The 20409-nt window shown below is 52.1% G+C and overlaps 1 protein-coding gene across 2 annotated transcripts in view; it reads right to left on the reverse strand.

The window, feature by feature from the left end:
* Positions 1–3921: 3921 nt before the first annotated feature.
* The window catches only part of LOC147096727 (MAP/microtubule affinity-regulating kinase 3-like), a 39731-nt gene continuing 23243 nt past the window's right edge, over positions 3922–20409 (reverse strand). Inside the window, exons 8-12 of one of the 2 annotated variants that reach the window (XR_015074539.1) lie at positions 19605–19862; positions 15269–15351; positions 13796–13934; positions 10130–10174; positions 6204–6227 (exon numbers count right to left, since the gene is read on the reverse strand). Coding sequence is in view for 1 of the 2 variants with exons in the window: in XM_085973335.1 (XP_085829461.1) it covers positions 5894–6227; positions 10130–10174; positions 19605–19862 (637 nt within the window). In the remaining variant the exon portion in view is untranslated. Of the gene's footprint in view, positions 6228–10129; positions 10175–13795; positions 13935–15268; positions 15352–19604; positions 19863–20409 lie in introns of both variants that reach the window. The other variant, XM_085973335.1, reaches the window with a different exon arrangement.

Here is a 20409-nt window from a genome sequence, read left to right on the forward strand (position 1 = left end):
ACAGTCAATGCAAATGCCCATCGAGAGGTCAGAGTTCAAAAGGCAACACTTCCTTTCTGACGCCTCCATTTCCTTCGCTCTCGGAAGATGCGGGCAAAGAACTGCCACCCCGGCTTCGGCTGTCGTTTAGCACCCGGAACCCTGGCTCATTCCCCGGCAAGTCGAGTTTCAGCCTGGCTCGAGATTGGGCTTCACCGAAACATGGTTCCCCTGCAAAATACCGTTAAGCTCTAGGGTCAAGCTGGTTTGGATGGGTGGGGGGTGGTGGCAGAGTTGGGGCGTGTCGGAGATTGGTGCATCACAATGCAGAATAACTGGGCGGCCGTCTAACCAGAGAAGATCAACTGGGGGCTCAAACAGAGAATTATTGTCGCGTTACCAGCCAACGCCTGCTTCGAGATAACGATTGGAGTTTACCCCAAGGGAATCCAGATCACGGTGGCCCGAATATTCTCACTCGGCCGTGCAAAAATCTACAAGGGCCTCATTTTTCCACCAGCGTCTCTCAAAACGGGAGGTCAACAGTAACGGCGGCGGCCGAACCAGACCATGCTGCTCCGCAATGGATACAGGGCCCCTCGTGAATACTGAGCAGATGGTCACTCCGTGAATCGTTTGTAGAAGTCGGACTACCGCTGCTGACTTGACTTAACAGCAGTACAGCTAAAGGCCTCAGCTGGCGGACAGAATGCAAGGCTCTTGGCAGCTTATGCAGCAAGTCACTGAATGCCAGTTAACACGAGGCCACAAGTCACCAACTCGTTTTCTGTACAAGTTTGTCAGAAAATCGCTATGAGCCGATATTGAGAATTCCCCACCTATTTCTGTGCTCATTAGGGCGAGAGATGTCAGCAAACGGGAAAGACACACCTTCCATTTTAAGCACCGATGCCAGCATCAAACACTCGCAGTATGGGTTAAAATACAGAGTAAAGCTCCCTCTACACTGTCCCATCAAACACTCCCAGGGCAGGTACAGCACGGGTTAGATAGAGAGTAAAGCTCCCTCTACACTGTCCCATCAAACACTCCCAGGGCAGGTATAGCACGGGTTAGATACAGAGTAAAGCTCCCTCTACACTGTCCCATCAAACACTCCCAGGGCAGGTACAGCATAGGTTAGATACAGAGTAAAGCTCCCTCTACACTGTCCCATCAAACACTCCCAGGGCAGGTACAGCATGGGTTAGATACAGAGTAAAGCTCCCTCTACACTGTCCCATCAAACACTCCCAGGGCAGGTACAGCACGGGTTAGATACAGAGTAAAGCTCCCTCTACACTGTCCCATCAAACACTCCCAGGGCAGGTACAGCACGGGTTAGATACAGAGTAAAGCTCCCTCTACACTGTCCCATCAAACACTCCCAGGGCAGGTACAGCACAGGTTAGATACAGAGTAAAGCTCCCTCTACACTGTCCCATCAAACACTCCCAGGGCAGGTACAGCACGGGTTAGATACAGAGTAAAGCTCCCTCTACACTGTCCCATCAAACACTCCCAGGGCAGGTACAGCACGGGTTAGATACAGAGTAAAGCTCCCTCTACACTGTCCCATCAAACACTCCCAGGGCAGGTATAGCACGGGTTAGATACAGAGTAAAGCTCCCTCTACACTGTCCCATCAAACACTCCCAGGGCAGGTACAGCACAGGTTAGATACAGAGTAAAGCTCCCTCTACACTGTCCCATCAAACACTCCCAGGGCAGGTACAGCTCCACGATGGGACCCACCTCTCTGGTACTCGCACGAGTGCCCACTCTTCCAAGTGCCAGTCTGGAATGTGACCATGGGAGCATCACAGCCCAGCCCTCACCCAAACACCACACATGTGCACACTCCAACAGGGGTCACTAAATGGAAGTAGGGGGGTGGACGGGGGAGAAGGGGATAGTGACTGAATTTTGCCTTGGCTGGTCTAGCAACACAACTGTCCACCTTGGCACAGATCGGTTACCTCAGCACAGAGCCTGGGGTTATCCCGAGCCTGCAGGGCTCGGTTCCGCACAGTCTATCGTTTTTGCCTGCGGGGAAAGTGCGTCAGGCAATGTCCAAACAGTAGTAGGCTGGGTAGACTTGGTTTGAGGACAACCTTGGTTTTTGCAAGACCCTTTAGAGAAAGGTCACTGAGAAGTCTGAGGGGCGGAGAGCTTGCTGGACACCACCACGTTGGATCTCGGAACTCAACACCACCTCAAACAGGCTGAACCTTCATCAACACATCCAATTTCTGTGTATGGACCCCAAACAGGTATAAAACGACAAACGCAAATGGCTCCAATGCCAACATTAAGTTACACAATTATTTCTTCACAACTTATATCCAGTTTTAGCAATTCTTTTAAGATCAATGAGGAGATAGAGTGTGTGAAGATCCCATACACGGGGGCGAGCTCAGGGGCGGAACGGCCCCTCTTCCGATCTTACCCCTCAACATTCCCGTCACTCCCAGTCACGGGAAAACAGTGGGAAGCTCGGCTTTGCCTCCACGTATCTCAAGAGGTGTTATGCGCCCAGTGTGGGCGTTAGTAACTGGTACATTTCACTGAACTGAAAAGATTGAAGGTCAAAATGAACAGGAACCAGCCGGAAAAAAAAACCTTGACTGAATAATAAGGCCAGATAACAGGTCCCGTCTCAGCCTGACACTGTAGTGTTTGAGGTACTTGCTTCACCCCCCTGGAATTGTGATGGGCTTTCTTATTCCCTTTCTGGGAGGGGCAGGGGAGAAGGTGAATCTTCACTCTGCAAGGCGAGGAAGGGAACACTTTTTGCCACCAGTTCTCACGCCCAGGTCAGGCACAAGGCCGATGGATCGCAGAGCCCCCCCCCCCCCCACTGCCCTGACAATGTATTTCAACCTAAACCTCAAGAGAATGCCCCTGCGGCACTGGCAATTGTGGTTCCAATAACTAATATCTCCTCTTGCCTTTCCAAGTGAGATATCCTTCAGTTGTGCCAAATAACACTGGGTGGTGGACCAGTTCTATCCTGTGAACGTGTACCCACCAAAAATTCAACTGAGGTGCCCAGATTCTTTTCATATAGGATTTTTCATTGAAGAGGGAAGGAAATAAAGGCGGAGACAGCGAGAGAGAGAGAGACAGAGAGCAAGAGCGAGAGACAGGCCGACAGAGAGCGAGAGAAAGAGCGAGAGACAGCGAGCGAGAGAGACAGCGAGAGAGAAAGACAGTGAGAGACAGCGAGCGAGAGAGAGCAGGAGACAGAGAGAGAGAGGGCGAGAGAGGGGGGAGAGAGGGAGAGACAGAGAGAGAGAGAAAGACAGAGAGAGACAGCGAGAGAGAGACAGCGAGAGACAGCGAGAGAGAGCGAGAGAGAGAGCGAGACAGACCGACAGAGAGCGAGAGAAAGAGCGAGAGAGCGAGAAACACAGAGACAGCGAGAGAGAGAGCAGGAGACAGAGAGAGAGAGGGAGAGAGACAGAGAGAGAGAGAGAGACAGAGAGAGAGAGAGACAGAGAGAGAGGGCGAGAGAGCCAGGGCCAGAGAGCGAGGGCCAGACAGCGAGGGCCAGAGAGCGAGAGGGCCAGAGAGCGAGAGGGCCAGAGAGCGAGAGGGCCAGAGAGCCAGAGAGAGAGAGGGCCAGAGAGAGAGAGAGGGCCAGAGAGAGAGAGAGGGCCAGAGAGAGAGAGAGGGCCAGAGAGAGAGAGAGGGCCAGAGAGAGAGAGAGGGCCAGAGAGAGAGAGGGCCAGAGAGAGAGAGAGGGCCAGAGAGAGAGAGGGCCAGAGAGAGAGAGGGCCAGAGAGAGAGAGGGCCAGAGAGAGAGGGGGCCAGAGAGAGAGAGCGACAGAGAGAGCGACACAGAGAGAGCGACACAGAGAGAGCGACACAGAGACAGCGAGAGAGAGAGACAGAGAGAGACACAGAGAGAGAGACAGAGAGAGCCAGAGAGAGAGAGAGACAGAGAGAGAGAGACAGAGAGGGCGAGAGAGAGAGAGGGCGAGAGAGAGAGGGCGAGAGTCAGAGAGAGAGAGACAGAGAGAGAGAGACAGAGAGAGAGACAGAGACAGAGAGAGAGAGAGACAGAGAGGGCGAGAGAGAGAGGGCGAGAGTCAGAGAGAGCCAGAGAGAGAGAGACAGAGAGAGAGAGAGAGAGAGACAGACAGAGAGAGAGGGCCAGAGAGAGAGAGAGGGCCAGAGAGAGAGAGAGGGCCAGAGAGCGAGAGGGCCAGAGAGCGAGAGGGCCAGAGAGCCAGAGAGAGAGAGGGCCAGAGAGAGAGAGAGAGGGCCAGAGAGAGAGAGAGGGCCAGAGAGAGAGAGAGGGCCAGAGAGAGAGAGAGGGCCAGAGAGAGAGAGAGGGCCAGAGAGAGAGAGAGGGCCAGAGAGAGAGAGGGCCAGAGAGAGAGAGAGGGCCAGAGAGAGAGAGGGCCAGAGAGAGAGAGGGCCAGAGAGAGAGAGGGCCAGAGAGAGAGAGGGCCAGAGAGAGAGGGGGCCAGAGAGAGAGAGCGACAGAGAGAGCGACACAGAGAGAGCGACACAGAGAGAGCGACACAGAGACAGCGAGAGAGAGAGACAGAGAGAGACACAGAGAGAGAGACAGAGAGAGCCAGAGAGAGAGAGAGACAGAGAGAGAGAGACAGAGAGGGCGAGAGAGAGAGAGGGCGAGAGAGAGAGGGCGAGAGTCAGAGAGAGAGAGACAGAGAGAGAGAGACAGAGAGAGAGACAGAGACAGAGAGAGAGAGAGACAGAGAGGGCGAGAGAGAGAGGGCGAGAGTCAGAGAGAGCCAGAGAGAGAGAGACAGAGAGAGAGAGAGAGAGAGACAGACAGAGAGAGAGAGACAGAGAGAGAGAGAGAGACAGAGAGAGAGAGACAGAGAGAGACAGAGAGGGCGAGAGAGAGAGAGAGGGCGAGAGTCAGAGAGAGAGAGCCAGAGAGAGAGAGACAGAGAGAGACAGAGAGAGAGACACAGAGACAGAGAGAGAGACACAGAGACAGAGAGAGAGACAGAGAGAAAATAAAACCCATGCAGGAACACAGATAACCCATATAGAGGGGCTGGGTTTGAACCCAGTGCTTTCAGTCCTTTCATGGCTCAGGATTTGAGAATCACGGCCGCTCATCACACAACCCAGGATCCACAGCTGTCCTGAGGTTCATCCGTTGTTCGTTGTCCTGGTCACAGCAGTTGATGAGACGCCTACATCCCAATTTAAAAAAAACATTTCTTAACCTCCCCATTTTACAGCTTAACTTCTCCTCTAAGTTAGCCTGTTATCGTCCAGCCCGCCACCCAAGTTGCTCCATAATCAGATGTCAGGAGTGAGAGAAGATGGCCCGGGTTGCGATGCCCACCAATGTATTCTTCTGGCAGGATGGCAAGTCCCCTTTCCATTGGGAACATCCTAGCTGTGGGCACCTCCGCTACGAAGACCCTTGTGGACAGGAGTCACACCTCCAAGTGAGGCGCGACGACACTTATTCCGTCGTGTCCACTCTTTCCTTCTCTCTCTCTCTCTCGCTCTACGCCCCCCCCCCCTAAAAAGGTCAGAAACGAAAGCCCCAGTCATCCATCCAAAGACGTGACTCATCCCAACCATGGCAAAGCGATCGAGTGACCGGCAGCCCAGGAATGGAGGATGGTGGGTGGGGGTGATGCGGGGAATTGAGGACAACGCGGCTTCAATCCCGTGACCGCGCATTGGGAGAGCGCGGCCTGGGACACGGCTCTCGGGGAGGGGGGGGGGGGGAAAAAGGGAAGCCGTTTGCGACTGAATCGTCTCCTCTTTGTTTCGCGGGGTTAACCTTGGGTGGGTGCGCAGCCAGCTTCTGGAGCGAGAGAGTAGCCAAAAAAAAAAACCCCCAAAAAACAAAACGCGAAAATTCATCTCCGACAGGGTGGACACGCCGCGCTGGCCTTCCTCGCCGGCGCGTTTAAAGCTTTAATTCACTGGTGATTTTGGTCACTATGTTCCTGAACGACAAGAAGGTCCCCGAGGTCCTCTTAAAACGCACTCCGTTGACGGAGAGATTTGGCAGTCGGCAAACCTCGATCTCCCACTGGACAAATTGTTCTGTGGTCTCCCGACCGTGAGTGCAGGACAAGAGGAAAGGTTCCTGTTGTTGGTAGGCACAGCTGTTCATCTCCAGGACGTTGCAGATGAGACCGATCATCTCACTCGGGTCCCGCGAGCTGGTGATTTTTATATTCCAGGTAAGTCGGATTGACCTGGGCTTTGCTTCTTTTTGATCCCAAGATACATTGCAACTAAAATAAAGAGAGAGGGGAAAATACAAATCAGTTCTATTGCCTTCTTAACCCCAACCTCTTGTGTTCCTCAAAAGGAAGGATGTGCATCAGTATCACTCACCCCCAAGACAAGTACAGCACGGGTTAGATACAGAGTAAAGCTCCCTCTACACTGTCCCGTCAAACACTCCCAGGGCAGGTACAGCACGTGTTAGATACAGAGTAAAGCTCCCTGTACATTGTCCCATCAAACACTCCCAGGGCAGGAACAGCACGGGTTAGATACAGAGTAAAGCTCCCTCTACACTGTCCTGTCAAACACTCCCAAGACAAGTACAGCACGGGTTAGATACAGAGTAAAGCTCCCTCTACACTGTCCCGTCAAACACTCCCAGGGCAGGTACAGCACGTGTTAGATACAGAGTAAAGCTCCCTCTACACTGTCCCGTCAAACACTCCCAGGGCAGGTACAGCACGGGTTAGATACAGAGTAAAGCTCCCTCTACACTGTCCCGTCAAACACTCCCAGGGCAGGTACAGCACGGGGTTAGATACAGAGTAAAGCTCCCTCTACACTGTCCCGTCAAACACTCCCAGGCCAGGTACAGCACGGGTTAGATACAGAGTAAAGCTCCCTCTACACTGTCCCATCAAACACTCCCAGGGCAGGTACAGCACGGGTTAGATACAGAGTAAAGCTCCCTCTACACTGTCCCATCAAACACTCCCAGGGCAGGTACAGCTGAACCTAATCCTGTCCCCTTTCTATCAGGGGTCACTGGATATTGATCAGGAGCAGGAACCTTGGCTGACTCTGCTGTGCCGGACCTCGAGGAGCAGAGGCCAATGATAGCAACCCTTCCACTGGCCGGAGAGCAGAGCTGACTGGGCATCCGACCTGTGACCTTTGTGATCTGCGTGCAGCCCACGGGTGCCCATCGCCCAGTAGTACCGTGCCCAAATGACGATTCCTCGCGCACCAACAAAGACAGCGAGCAGCAGCAGGCTGTTTAACCACGGAGGCTGATCTCGTTCCCACCCAACGTCTTGCACACACGCGCAGGCGTCACTGGATAGTGGTCAAGAGCAGGAGAGTGGACGCTCCTCCAGCTCAGCACTCCCAGCTACACCAGTGTCCTGGGGCCAATATTTATCCCTCAATCAACATAACAAAAGCAGATGATCCGGTCATTATCACATTGCTGTTTGTGGGAGCTTGCTGTGCGCAAATTGGCTGCCTCGTTTCCCACATTACAACAGTGACTACGCTTCCAAAAGTACTTCATTGGCTGAAAAGCGCTTTGAGACGTCCGCTGCTCGTGAAAGGCGCTATAGAAATGCAAGTCTTTCTTTCTGTGGCTAGGTTCCTAACTTATGAAATTGAAGGGCAGGAGAAGACCGTCTGGTCCATCAAACCTGCCCCACAATCGTGATGGCCAGAGCATCGTGACTAGACACCTCCCTACCCCTCACCCCCTCCCTCTCTTGTTATAATCTCCTGGGAGAGGCCAAGAATACAGGGGGAAAACCCAGGGTCAATAAGGGAACTTTTCCCCTTAGTAGATGGGTCAATAACCAGGGGGGCATAGTTTCAAGGTAAGGGCAGGAGGTTTAGAGGGGATTTGAGGAAAAACTTTTTCACCCAGAGGGTGGTTGGAATCTGGAACTCACTGCCTGAAAGGGTGGTAGAGGCAGGAACCCTCACAACATTCAAGAAGCATTTAGATGAGCACTTGAAACGCCATAGCATGCAAGGCTACGGACCAAGTGCTGGAAAATGGAATTAGAATAGACAGGGCCTGATGGCCGGCATGGACACGATGGGCCGAAGGGCCTCTTTCTGTGCTGTATTCACAATATATATTAATGATCTAGATGAGGGTATTATCTCCAAGTTTGTAGACGACACAAAGCTGGGTGGGCGTGTGTGCTGTGAGGAAGATGCTGAGAAACTCCAGTATGATTTGGACAGGTTGGGTGATATGGCAGATGCAGTATAATGTGGATAAATGCGAGGTTATCCATTTTGGTGGCAAAAACAGGAAGGCAGATTATTATCTGAACGGCAATAGATTGGGAGAAGGGGAAGTGCAACGAGACCTGGGTGTCCTTGTGCACCAATCGCTGAAGGTAAGCATGCATGTGCAGCAGGCGGTTAAGACGACAAATGGTATGTTGGCCTTCGTAGCGAGAGGGTTCGAGTACAAGAACAAGGATGTCTTGCTGCAGTTGTACAGGGTCTTGGCGAGACCACACCTTGAGTATTGTGTGCAGTTTTGGTTGCCTTATCTGAGGAAGGATGTTCTTGCCATGGAGGGAGTGCAGCGAAGATTCACCAGACTGATACCTGGGATGGCAGGAATGACGTATGAGGAGAGATTGGGTCGATTGGGCTTATACTCGCTGGAGTTTAGAAGAATGAGAGGGGATCTCATTGAAACATATAAAATTCTAACAGGACTGGACAGACTAGATGCAGGAAGGATGTTCCCGATGGCCGGGGAGTCCAGAACCAGGGGTCACAGTCTAAGGATAAGGGGTAAGCCATTTAGGACAGAGATGAAGAGGAATTTCTTCACCCAGAGAGTGGTGAACCTGTGGAATTCTCTACCACAGAAGGCAGTAGAGGCCAATTCATTAAATATATTCAAGAAGGAGTTAGATATATTTCTTAAGGCTAAGGGGATGAAGGGATATGGGGAGAAGGCAGGGATAGGGTACTGAATTTGGATGATCAGCCATGATCTCATTAAATGGCGGAACAGGCTCGAGGGGCCGAATGGCCTACTCCTCTTCCTATCTTCTATGTTTCTATAACTCTAGCGGGAAAAAAAAACTCTGGGAAATTCCTCGCCGACCCCCTCAAGCCATCGAAACCAGTCCAGGTGCTCTCACGGACCAAGCGCTGTCTCTAAAGACACTTACCTTCTTCTATGATGCACACTCTGCCCCAGCCGGGAACCGTTCCAGCTCCCACTTGAAGGCGTGGGAGAGAGTCAGCACCCACCGCTTCGGCCGGCAACTTATTCCTCGTCTTCCAGCCTCAGCAAGACAAAGCCCGACTGCAACCAGCTCGACATTAGTCCGCACTATCCGCAACTGCCACCCTGTGGCCTCGCCAAGATTGCTGGCTTAAGTCTTCAATTATGGGCGATTAAGGGGTCAACAATCCCCCAGGGACTGGGTCGAGGGCGGCTGCTCGCGAAGCGGCTAGCGGACCGAAGTGACTTTCACCCCCGTCAGTCTGGGCTGGGTTTGAACCCAGGCCCCCAGGGGTGAAAGGTCAGTGCCTAACCCACCACCAAACCACTTTTGCACAAGGACACACTCTCTTTTCCCGGGAAGATGCATCGATCTCTCAAGTTTGCATTTCTCGCTCCCTCTTTGCTGCTTTATGACGTCTTCTTATTCTTGGTCACTCTGTATGTGACACACTGGCGTGCGCCCCTTTTCTATAAACACACCAGAGAGTCGAGCACAGAATCTAGGCCAACTCTCCCAGTGCCAGTACTGAGGGAGTGCCGCACTGTCAGAGGTACCGTTAAACCGAGGCCTCGTCTGCTCCTTCAGGTGGACGTAACAGCACTCTTTGAAGAGCAGGGGAGTTCTCCCCGGTGACCTGGCCAATATTTATCCCTCAACCAACACTAGCAAAAGAGACATTAACTGGTTATTCATTTCAACGCAGTTTGTGGGAGCTTGCTGTGCGCAAATTGGCTGCCACGCTTCCTACATTACAACAGTGACTACACTTCAAAAAGTACTTCATTGGCTGTAAAATGCTTTGGGACATCCTGTAGAAATAGCATTTCTTTCTTTCCCTTTAACTTGCCACAAAAAACACCTCAGCATTTGTCTCGACCAACGGGTTTGCTGACACAGATAAAACACACCAGGAAAGTCCTGGTCCGTCTCCTCACCTTGTGACCTCAGATCTCCAGTTTCTCTCAGGTTCGTCTGCGACCCTCAACAAAAGAAGAGACACCGGAAATTAGTAACCAGGGCAGGAAGAAGAGCAGCATGCAATCATCGAGTCGCGACTGCCAAGTCACGGGGGAGTCGGCAAGCCCCGTGGCTGCTGGAGGCCGTTTGGCTTACGCTCAGCGTCTCCCCTCAACAGAAACAGAAAACGGTGAGATATTTCCAACAAGTTCCCGAGAACATTTTGCAAAGGCCTTACACAGTATAGACAGCCCCGAAACTGGCCACTCGGCCCAACACATCCGTGCTGGTGTTTATGCTCCACACCAGCCTCCTCTCACCCTACTCCATCTCACCCCATCAACATGTCCCTCTATTCCCTTCTCCCTCCTGTGTTTATCACCTTCCCCCTTAAATGCATCGATACTATTCGCTTCAACCACTCCCTGTGGTAGCGAGTTCCACATTCTCACCACTCTCTGGGTGAAGAAGTTTCTCCTGAATTCCCGATTGGATTGATGGGGTTGGATTCCTGCTGCCAGGTGAGTGAGACACACCACACCTACCCTGTGCGAAGGCAGCGACATTCAAAAGATTGACCGCTTCGGGGAACCACAGAGGCAAACGGCCGGCTCAAGTGGTAAATGCACTTCTCGCGGATGAGTTCGCTTCAAAAGGATCTTCTCAAGCTCCTCCCCTCCTCAGTGTGGCTCAGTTGGGAGGGAGGTGGGTCGCTGGAAGGTCACAGGGTTGACCTCTGCGTCGAGTGAGCTGATCTCACCTGAGGTAGGAACAGGGGCCCAACAACTGACCTCTGCGATACAGTACGGGAGGACAGTGGGCATGAGCGGCCACTGAACCAATCTGCTGCAGGTGTCATCGCCCTCAGAAGGAGGGGGCGGGGGGGGGAGAATTGGGAGACGGTGGGGGAGAAATTAATAAATATCCCCCCTTTGCTCTTCTACATCACTTTGTCTCTCCACCGGTCAGGTGTCAGCCGTGGCTTAGCAGGTAGCACACTCGCCGGAGTCAGAATGTCGTGGGTTCAAGTCCCACTCCAAGAGACTTGAGCACAAAAATCCAGGCCGACGCTCCCAGTGCAGTGCCGAGGGAGTGCCGCACTGTCGGAGGTGCCGTCTTTCGGATGAGACGTTAAACCGAGGCCCCATCTGCTCTCTCAGGTCGACGTAAAAGATCCCACGGCCACTATTTCAAAGAAGAGCAGGGGGGAGTTCTCCAATCAACATCACTAAAAAACAGGTGATCCGGTCATTATCACATTGCTGTTCGTGGGAGCTTGCTGTGCGCAAATTGGCTGCAAAACGTTTCGTACGTTACAACAGTGACTGCACTTCAATAAGTACTTCATTGGCTGTAAAGGGCTTTGGGACGTCCCGAGAATCCCTTCCCTTCTCCCCCTCCCTTGATCAGAATCCCCTCCCTTATCTGCTCCCCCACGATTGAGATCCCCTCCCTTCTTCCCCCTGTGACGTAATAAAACTCACTACGCCCTTGGTTTGAGCGTAAAGCAAGGCTTTAATCAACTTGTTTCAGAACATGGAGGTCTAGTTGTATTTCACTAGTTCCTTGTCTTTACAAAATGACCCTGCCAAGCTGGGCCAATGCCCGAGTATTTATATTCCTTTTACGGCGCCACCAGCTGGCCGTCCAGCGTTATTTCATAAGTAGTTTCTTGATGATGAGATTTATAACACCCCTTCCCCATCCATGAAGCACCAACACGAAGTCCCCAACGTTCCCTCTAAGCTGCACGGCCGCGCAGTGATGGGAAAGGTCCCGCGCAGGCCGCTCACCGGCTTTTACATCGTAAGTGACCTGAATCTTGTCATTCATGTGGAAATGACTTATGAAATAATACTGGGCGGCCTGCAGGTGGCGCTGTCCAGGGAGAGTATAAATACTCGGGCACGGGCCCAGCTTGCGCAGGACATTCTTAACAGGAACTAGTGAAGGACACAACTAGACCTCCATGTTGTAAAACAGTTGATTAAAGCTTTGTTTAACGCTTAGACCAAGTGCCTAGTAGTTTTCTTACGTCAGTGAGTACCGCCCGTGTGCAGAAATGCGAAGGGACCGCGCTTTAAGACAAACTGGGCACGCAGAAGAAATCGCAATGTCCAGGGAACATTGGATGCCTCCTAGGTTTCTTCTTTAGATTTGAACATACACCCCGTTACACAAGGCTAAAAGCCTGGTGACCTACTTCCCGCTCGAGAGACCACCTCCAACCCGACAGCCATCAGCGCCTCCGTTCCCCTCTGCAATCTCCCGCCCACACCCCCCCCCACCCCCCGTCTCCGAAAGGTGCCAGCTCCTCTCCCGCTCCTCACCAGCGTGGGTCTTCCTTCGTGCGCCAGCAGGCTATCTGACGACTGGAATCGTCACAACCCAACCCTGCACTTGCCCAAGTTCTCCCGCTCACTGTCCAGGATGGTGGGGGGCGGGGGGGGTCAGTGGGCAGCCACCACTCCCGGCTCCGACCCCCCTCCCCGACGAGCAGCAATCGCCAGCGAGACCTCCGGGTCATTTCCACCTTCCCCCACCCACCACCGCCCTGGAATGATGGCCTGCCGGGGAAACGAACTTGGGACCTCGCTAAATTGGCAGCCTCGTTTCCCCGACAGATACGATAGCAAAATACTGCGGATGCTGGAAATCCAAAATAACAACAGAAAACGCTGGAAAAACTCAGCAGGCCAGGGCAACATCCGTGGAGGGAGAAACAGAGTTAACGTTTCAGGTCGAAGACCTTTTCGCTAAAAACAGATGATCTGGTCACTCATCGCACGGCTGTTTGTGGGAGCTTGCCGAGGGCGATGACTCCTGCAGCAGATTGGTTCAGTGGCCACTCACGTCCACTGTGCTCCCGTACTGTATCGCAGAGGTCAGTTGTTGGGCCACTGTTCTGGCCTCTTAGAGGGAACATTGGGGACTTCGTGTTGGTGCTTCATGGATGGGGAAGGGGGAAGAAGGGAGGGGGTCTCAATCATGGGGGAGCAGAGAAGGGAGGGGATTCTGATCAAGGGAGGGGGAGAAGGGAAGGAATTCTCGGGACATCCCAAAGCCCTTTACAGCCAATGAAGTACTTATTGAAGTGCAGTCACTGTTGTGACGTACGAAACAAATTGGCTGCCGCGTTTCGTACGTTACGACAGTGACTGCGCTTCGGGAGTACTTCAACGGTTGGCTGTAAATGTCATCGGCCGTAAAGCGCTTTGGGGGGGGCGCCCCGAGGTCGGGAAAGGCGCGGTAGAGATGCCCATCTTTTCGTTCTTTATCCAATCTAATCTGGAACGTTGCCCCTGCTGCTAACCCTGGAAGCGAATTCCTCAGCCTGACAACTCTCGCTCTCGCAGCGTCTCTCGCTCTCCATTTTATGTACCTGTGGTCACACTTGGAATGGGGGGTGGGGGGGAGGGCGTGGGTTATGTTGCAAGGGGAGCTCTGGCGGGTGGATGGCTGGCTACAGTGGGCTGAATCATTGCGCGCCGTGGTACCGCGGGTACGGTAGCGCAGCGGCGATGTTGCACGGCTCGTAGTCCGAGGAACGCGAGCTCAAATCCCATCATGCCGGCTTTGGGGAATTTGAATGCTGCTCTTAAACATCTGGAAGTAAAAAGCTGGTATCATTAAACGCGACTTACTTTTCTGTTTAATCCCTACGGGCGAGTTCCACGCCATAAGGCGCGGTTATCACGGAGCTTAATTCCGATCAGTACGCAGGAACCGCCAGCCAATCGTTCGTTCACAATGACGCCCGCAACGAACTGCTCAGCCCCCGGACTGTTGATCATGTCAAGTGCAGGAAGGACAGAAAAGAGGGAAGAGAATGGAAACAGTGGCATCCGGAAAGGGTCGGGGGGACGACACACAGAGAAAGGTGTCCGTAACATCATCTCTCCCAACACACTCCCCAATCAGGAACATGAGAACCACCTAGCTTCGCCCTCGGGCCCCACCGCTTCCAGTTCCGCAGCCGGGTGGACAACCTTCCAGGCTTGCAGGAAGGATGTTCCCGATGGTGGGGGAGTCCAGAACCAGGGGTCACAGTCTAAGGATAAGGGGTAAGCCATTCAGGACAGAGATGAGGAGGAATTTCTTCACCCAGAGAGTGGTGAACCTGTGGAATTCTCTACCACAGAAGGCAGTGGAGGCCAATTCATTAAATATATTTAAGAAGGAGTTAGATATATTTCTTAAGGCTAAAGGGATCAAGGGATATGAGGAGAAAGCAGGGACAGGGTACTGAGTTTGGATGATCAGCCATGATCTCATTGAATGGCGGAGCAGGCTCGAGGGGCCGAATGGCCTACTCCTGCTCCTATCTTCTATGTTTCTCCAGGAACGAAAAGGCAAATCTCTGGACACTCACTGCAGCGAGCGACTTGGGAGAAACATCATAAGGGGCATCAAAAAAAAAATTGTGGCCTACGATCCTTTTATTGCATGTGAGACCTTGTGCCCAATCGGAGGAGAGGACCAGCAGTGCCAGGGAATGGGTCCATTCCATTCCATTCGGGGCACAGAGTCGGTATCAAGCCGCTCCAGGTCAGGTACAAAGCAGTTAGGATACAAGGTAAAGCTCTACCCCAACAACACGTCCTTGTCCCAGCCCCACCAGAGCACCCGTGCAGCGTGAGATTTCCAGCTCCTGACACCCGCCAGCTTGCTGTCTCCCCAAGTGAGGTGGCCGTGCCTCTTGCCAATGATTCAGGGGGCAAGTTTTGGGCTGTGGGGCGAGCTTCACTTGGATCTGGATCGAGACTGCCCAAAGCTCATTTCCCCCCCCACCCCCCCTCACCCCTAATCGTCTTAAGGACAATCGAGAGGTGACATCAATCCCATCTGCCTGGACAGGATTCGAACCCAGCTCCCCAGGGAAAGGTGGCTGTGCTAACTTGCTGTGGCCTCCCGGTGATGCCCCCTCGTTCATTGTCGTCTACCGCTACGGTTTCTCCACCCGATCACACTCGGCGAGTCCCATTGCGAGGTCTACATGCCCAGTCAACTGGGCTCCAAAGCTCTCCAGGTGACCGCTCGGCTATACTTCCTGGTCCAGTGTCCCACCACCTCCGCCAGAACTGCCACTGAACGAAAGGCTGAAGGAGAAGACTTACTAACGGTCTTGGGTCCCTGCGGGAGTGGGTTCCCTGGCACACTTTTGTTGGCACTCTGCCGCTTTGATGGGTCAATAGTGACCCTAGGAAAGGAAAGACAAGAATCAGAATTAGACAGCAGAAAGTTGAAGCAACGAGACCGAGTGCTTTTTTAAAAAGAAATTAAACACCACTTACTAGTTGGGGCTTTGCTTTGTTTCACTTCATAGACCCAGATACATAACTGCTCTCTTCAGAGTACATTGACTTGTAGAGTTAATCAAATACTTACAATATCTCTTCGCTGCTCCTCTGTGCTTTCCCCTCTTATAGAATCTTACAGCACAGGAGGAGGCCATTCGGCCCGTCGTGCCTGTGCCGGTTCTTGTTACCGCTTCAACTCAAAACTTCCATTTTGTAGACTTTTCCACCGCTTCATTTCCTCGCTGCGTTAAAAGCGAGACTCGGCGTCTCTTATCCCAAGTCATTCTTTCCCAGGACCTCCTCAAAACCGCGGAGCTCCTTATTTCCCTCAATCTTCCCTTTAGCCGTACGATTTTCAACCGTGAAACTTTTGAAACGCAAGCACTGCATCACCTCTCAATGCCTCTCACCCCCTCTTTCCTGATCTTGGTGTCTCATAAGGAAGGGCCAAGCGATGACGAGAAACAGCCTGTGAGGGCCGCTCCCGTCATGGAGTCCACCTCAGGGCAATCTACTCCATCACTGACTCCAGCCTAACCAGTTCACCTTCCATGGGAAAGTTCTGCCATAAATACTCCATAATCTTCAAAGTCAATCAAGCAAAATTCCCCAAACATTCATCCGTTCTCAAATCTCCACCAATTGCCATCTACCGGACAGTCCAAGTGTATCCAAGGCTTGAGAAATTGTAACACAGGATTAACAAGAAACAGGCCATTCAGCCCAACTGGTGTTTGTGCTCCACACGAGCCTCCTCCCACCCCTACTTCATCTCACCCCATCAGCATAACCTGCTATTCCTTTCTCCCTCATGTGTTTATCCAGCTTCCCCTTAAATGCATCTCTGCTATTCACCTCAACCACTCCCTGTGGTAGCAAGTTCCACATTCTCACCACTCTCTGGGTAAAGAAGTTTCTTCTGAATATTAGTTTATTAGTGACCGTCTTATATTTATAGCCCCTAGTTTGTAACTCCTCCACAACTGGAAACATCTTCTCTACATCTACCCTACTGAACCCCTTCATATTGTTGAAGGCCTCTATTAGGTCACCCCTCAGCCTTCTCATTTCTAGAGAAAAAGAGCCCCAGCCTGTTCAGCCGTTCCTGCTAGTTCTAAACTCTTAGTTCTGGTATCATCCTTGTAAATATTTTTTGCACCTTCTCCAGTGCCTCTATATCCTTTCTGTAATACGAAGGTCAGAACTGTCCTGAATAGGATACAAATCATCTCGCTGTCTGACCAGTAATCCTACATTCCAACGTTCAAACTCAACACCCCCGTCACAGAGTTTCTTGTCTATCATTTTTGTTATTTGTTCCTGGGATGTGGGCGTGGCTGGCAAGGCCAGCATTTATTGCCCATCCCTAGTTGCCCTTGAGAAGGTGGTGGTGAGCCGCCTTCTTGAACCGCTGCAGTCTCTGTGGTGAAGGTGCTCCCACAGTGCTGTCGGGGAGGGAGTTCCAGGATTTTGACCCAGCGACGATGAAGGAACGGCTGATATATTTCCGAGTCGGGTTGGAGTGTGATTTGGAGGGGAACTTGGAGGTGGTGGTGTTCCCGTGCGCCTGCTGCCCTTGTCCTTCTAGGTGGAAGAGGTCGTGGGTTTGGGAGGTGCTGCCGAAGAAGCCTTGGTGAGTTGCTGCAGTGCATCTTGTAGATGGTACACACTGCAGCCACGGTGCGCCGGTGGTGGAGGGAGTGAATGTTTAAGGTGGTGGATGGGGTGCCAATCAAGCGGGCTGCTTTGTATTGGATGGTGTCGAGCTTTTTGAGTGCTGTTGGAGCTGCACTCATCTAGGCAAGTGGAGAGTATTCCATCACACTCCTGACTTGTGCCTTGTCGATGGTGGAAAGACTTTGGGGAGTCAGGAGGTGAGACACTTGCTGCAGAATACCCAGCCTCTGACCTGCTCTTGTTGCCACAGTATTTATGTGACTGGTCCAGTTAAATTTCTGGTTAATGGTGACCCCCCAGGATGTTGATGGTGGGGGATTCGGCGATGGTAATGTCGTTGAATGTCAAGGGGCAGTGGTTAAACCCTCACTTGTTGGAGATAGTCATTGCCTGGCACTTGTGTGGCACGAATGTTACTTGCTACTTATCAGCCCAAGCCTGAACGTCGTCCAGGTCTTGTTGCATGCGGGCATGGACTGCTTCATTATCTGAGGAGTTGTGAATGGCACTGAACACTGTGCAGTCATCAGCGGACATGCCCACGTCTGACCTTATGATGGAGGGAAGATCATTGATGAAGCAGCTGAAGATGGTTGGGCCTAGGGCACTGCCCTGGGGAACTCTTGCAGCGATGTCCTGGGGCTGTGATGATTGACCTCCAACCACCACAACCATCTTCCTTTATGCTAGGTATGACTCCAGCCAGTGGAGAGTTTTTTCCCTGGATTCCCATTGACTTCAGTTTCACTAGGGCTCCTTGATGCCACACTCGGTCAAAGCATGCCTTGATGTCAAGGGTGGTCACTCTCACCTCACCTCTGGAATTCAGCTCCTTTTGTCTATCTTACTTCCGTCTTACACCCCCTCCCTCCTCCGTGCATTCTCCGCACAAGACTCATCGGGCCTTCCGCTATTCTTAACCTGCTTAAAACTGTGCAAAACCCCTCAACCTCTCTCAGTCTTCCCTTTTCCGCTTCAATAAACCCAAGTTTGGCGTCACCTCAATCACGCCGTCCTCAATTACCTCCTCGTCTTCTCTCTTCTTTTCATCCAGGCTTCTCAAAAAAATTAAAATATGATTCCTACTAAACCCCCCCCCCGCTCTCTCCCCTTTTCCCCTCCCCGCCCCTTAACCAGTCCTAGGTATCTAGCTGGTTAAATTTTGGTCTGACTATAAATTTAATACAATTCCCACATATTGTTAATTACAAAAAGATTGGTTGTGAAGCCTACTGGTTACATAAGACGTAGGAGCAGGAGGCCATTCGGCCCCTCGAGCCTGCTCCGCCATCCTATAAGATCACGGCTGATCTGATCTTGGCCTCAACTCCACTTCCCTGCCCGCTCCCCATAACCCTCGACTCCCTTATCGTTCAAAAATCTGTCTATCTCCACCTGAAATATATTCAGTGACCCAGCCTCCACAGTTCTCTGGGAAAGAGAATTCCAAAGATTCACGACCCTGAGAGAAGAAATTCCTCCTCATTTCCAATTTAAATGAGTGCCCCCTTATTCTGAAACTATGCCCCCTGGTTCTAGATTCCCCCACGAGGGGAAACATCCTCTCCGCATCTACCCTGTCGAGCCCCTTCAGAATCTTATATGTTCCAATAAGATCACCTCTCATTCTTCTAAACTCCAATGCGTATAGGCCCAACCTGCTCAACCTTTCTTTATAAGACAACCCCTTCATCGCCGGAATCAACGTCATGAACCTTCTCTGAACTGCCTCCAATGCAAGTATATCCTTCCTTAAATAAGGAGACCAAAACTGTACGCAGTGCTCCAGGTGTGGTCTCACCAATGCCCTGTACAGAAATAGCCCCACTATTCCCTCCTCTTCTAAATACGAGGGCAGGGTGTGAAGAGATAATTCGAGCAGGATGAATGCCAAACAGGGATGAACAAATTCTGTAGTTCATCCATGCAATCTTTAAATGTTTGCCATTGCCTATCCACCGTCCACCCTTTAAGTAACGTTCCCCAATCCATCCTAGCCAACTCGCGCCTCATACCATCGTAGTTTCCTTTAGTTAAATTCAGGACCCTAGTCTCTGAGTCAAATACTTCATTCTCCATCTTAATGAAGAATTCTATCATATTATGATCGCTCCGCCCCAAGGGGTCTCGCACAACAAGATTGCTAATTAATCCTTTCTCATTACATAATACCCAGAATCTTATATGTTTCAATAAGATCACCTCTCATTCTTCTAAACTCCAATGAATACAGGCCCAACCTGCTCAACCTTTCCTCATAAGACAACCCCTTCATCTCCGGAATCAACCTCGTGAACCTTCTCTGCACTGCCTCCAATGCAAGTATTGGTTGCCAGGGTAACACCCTGGTGGGGGGGGGGGGGAAAGAGGAGAGAGCACCATGACCCCGATGTCACCATCCCCCCACCCCCTTTCTGTCGTTTTCACTTCCGGGGTGCGCACGACGACATCACCGCTTGACCTCGTGCTCTCTTACCTTCGAGTCAACTTGGAGGTGAGTTTGGAGAAGAGGTTGGACGAAGCGCGGCTCCGGGTCTGGGGCAAGGGTGTGGCGTCGGGCGACAGGGTGGGTGAGGTCGGCGAGCCGTTCTGAGCCGCCCCTCGCCGGTCCCGCAGCTGCCCGCCATGGAACGTGCTCCGGCTGGACGTCCCCCTCGGGAAGCGCGTGCGGTCGGTGGTCGCGGCGATGCTGTGAGTCGAGGGCGAGGCGGGAGTGGCACGGTTTATCACCGAGCTGAAATAGAGTTGCAAAAACAAAAGCTACTTTAAAAAAAAAAATTATATTTACAGTCGGACTGTGTCGCTGGTGTGGCCGACATTTATTGGCCATCGTTGGCCAGTCCTCGATGGTTTGTTCGGACACTTTAGCGGGCATAAACAACTTGCATTTATATAGTGCCTTTATCGTCCCAGGGCGCCCCACAAGAGCGATTATTATCAACAAAATTTGACACTGAGCCACATAGGGAGATATTAGAACTGGTGACCAAAAGCTTGGTCAGAGAGGTCGGTTTTAAGGAGCATCTTAAAGGAGGAGAGAGCGAGGCGGAGAGGTTTAGGGAGGGAATTCCAGAGCTCGGGGCCCAGGCATCTGAAGGCACGGCCGCCAATGGTGGGGCGAAGGAAATCAGGGGATGCGCAAGAGGCCGGAATTGGAGGAGCGCAGAGATCTCGGGGGGGGGGGGGGGGGGGTGGGTGGGGGTTTGCAGGGGCTGGAGGAGATTACAGAGATAGGGAGTGGGGGCGAGGAGGCCACGGAGGGATTTGTACACAAGAATGAG

This window comes from Somniosus microcephalus, chromosome 34 (assembly GCF_052327205.1).
Source record: "Somniosus microcephalus isolate GS21.2 chromosome 34, FLI_Smic_1.0, whole genome shotgun sequence".
In the NCBI taxonomy this organism is placed as follows: Eukaryota; Metazoa; Chordata; class Chondrichthyes; order Squaliformes; family Somniosidae; genus Somniosus; species Somniosus microcephalus.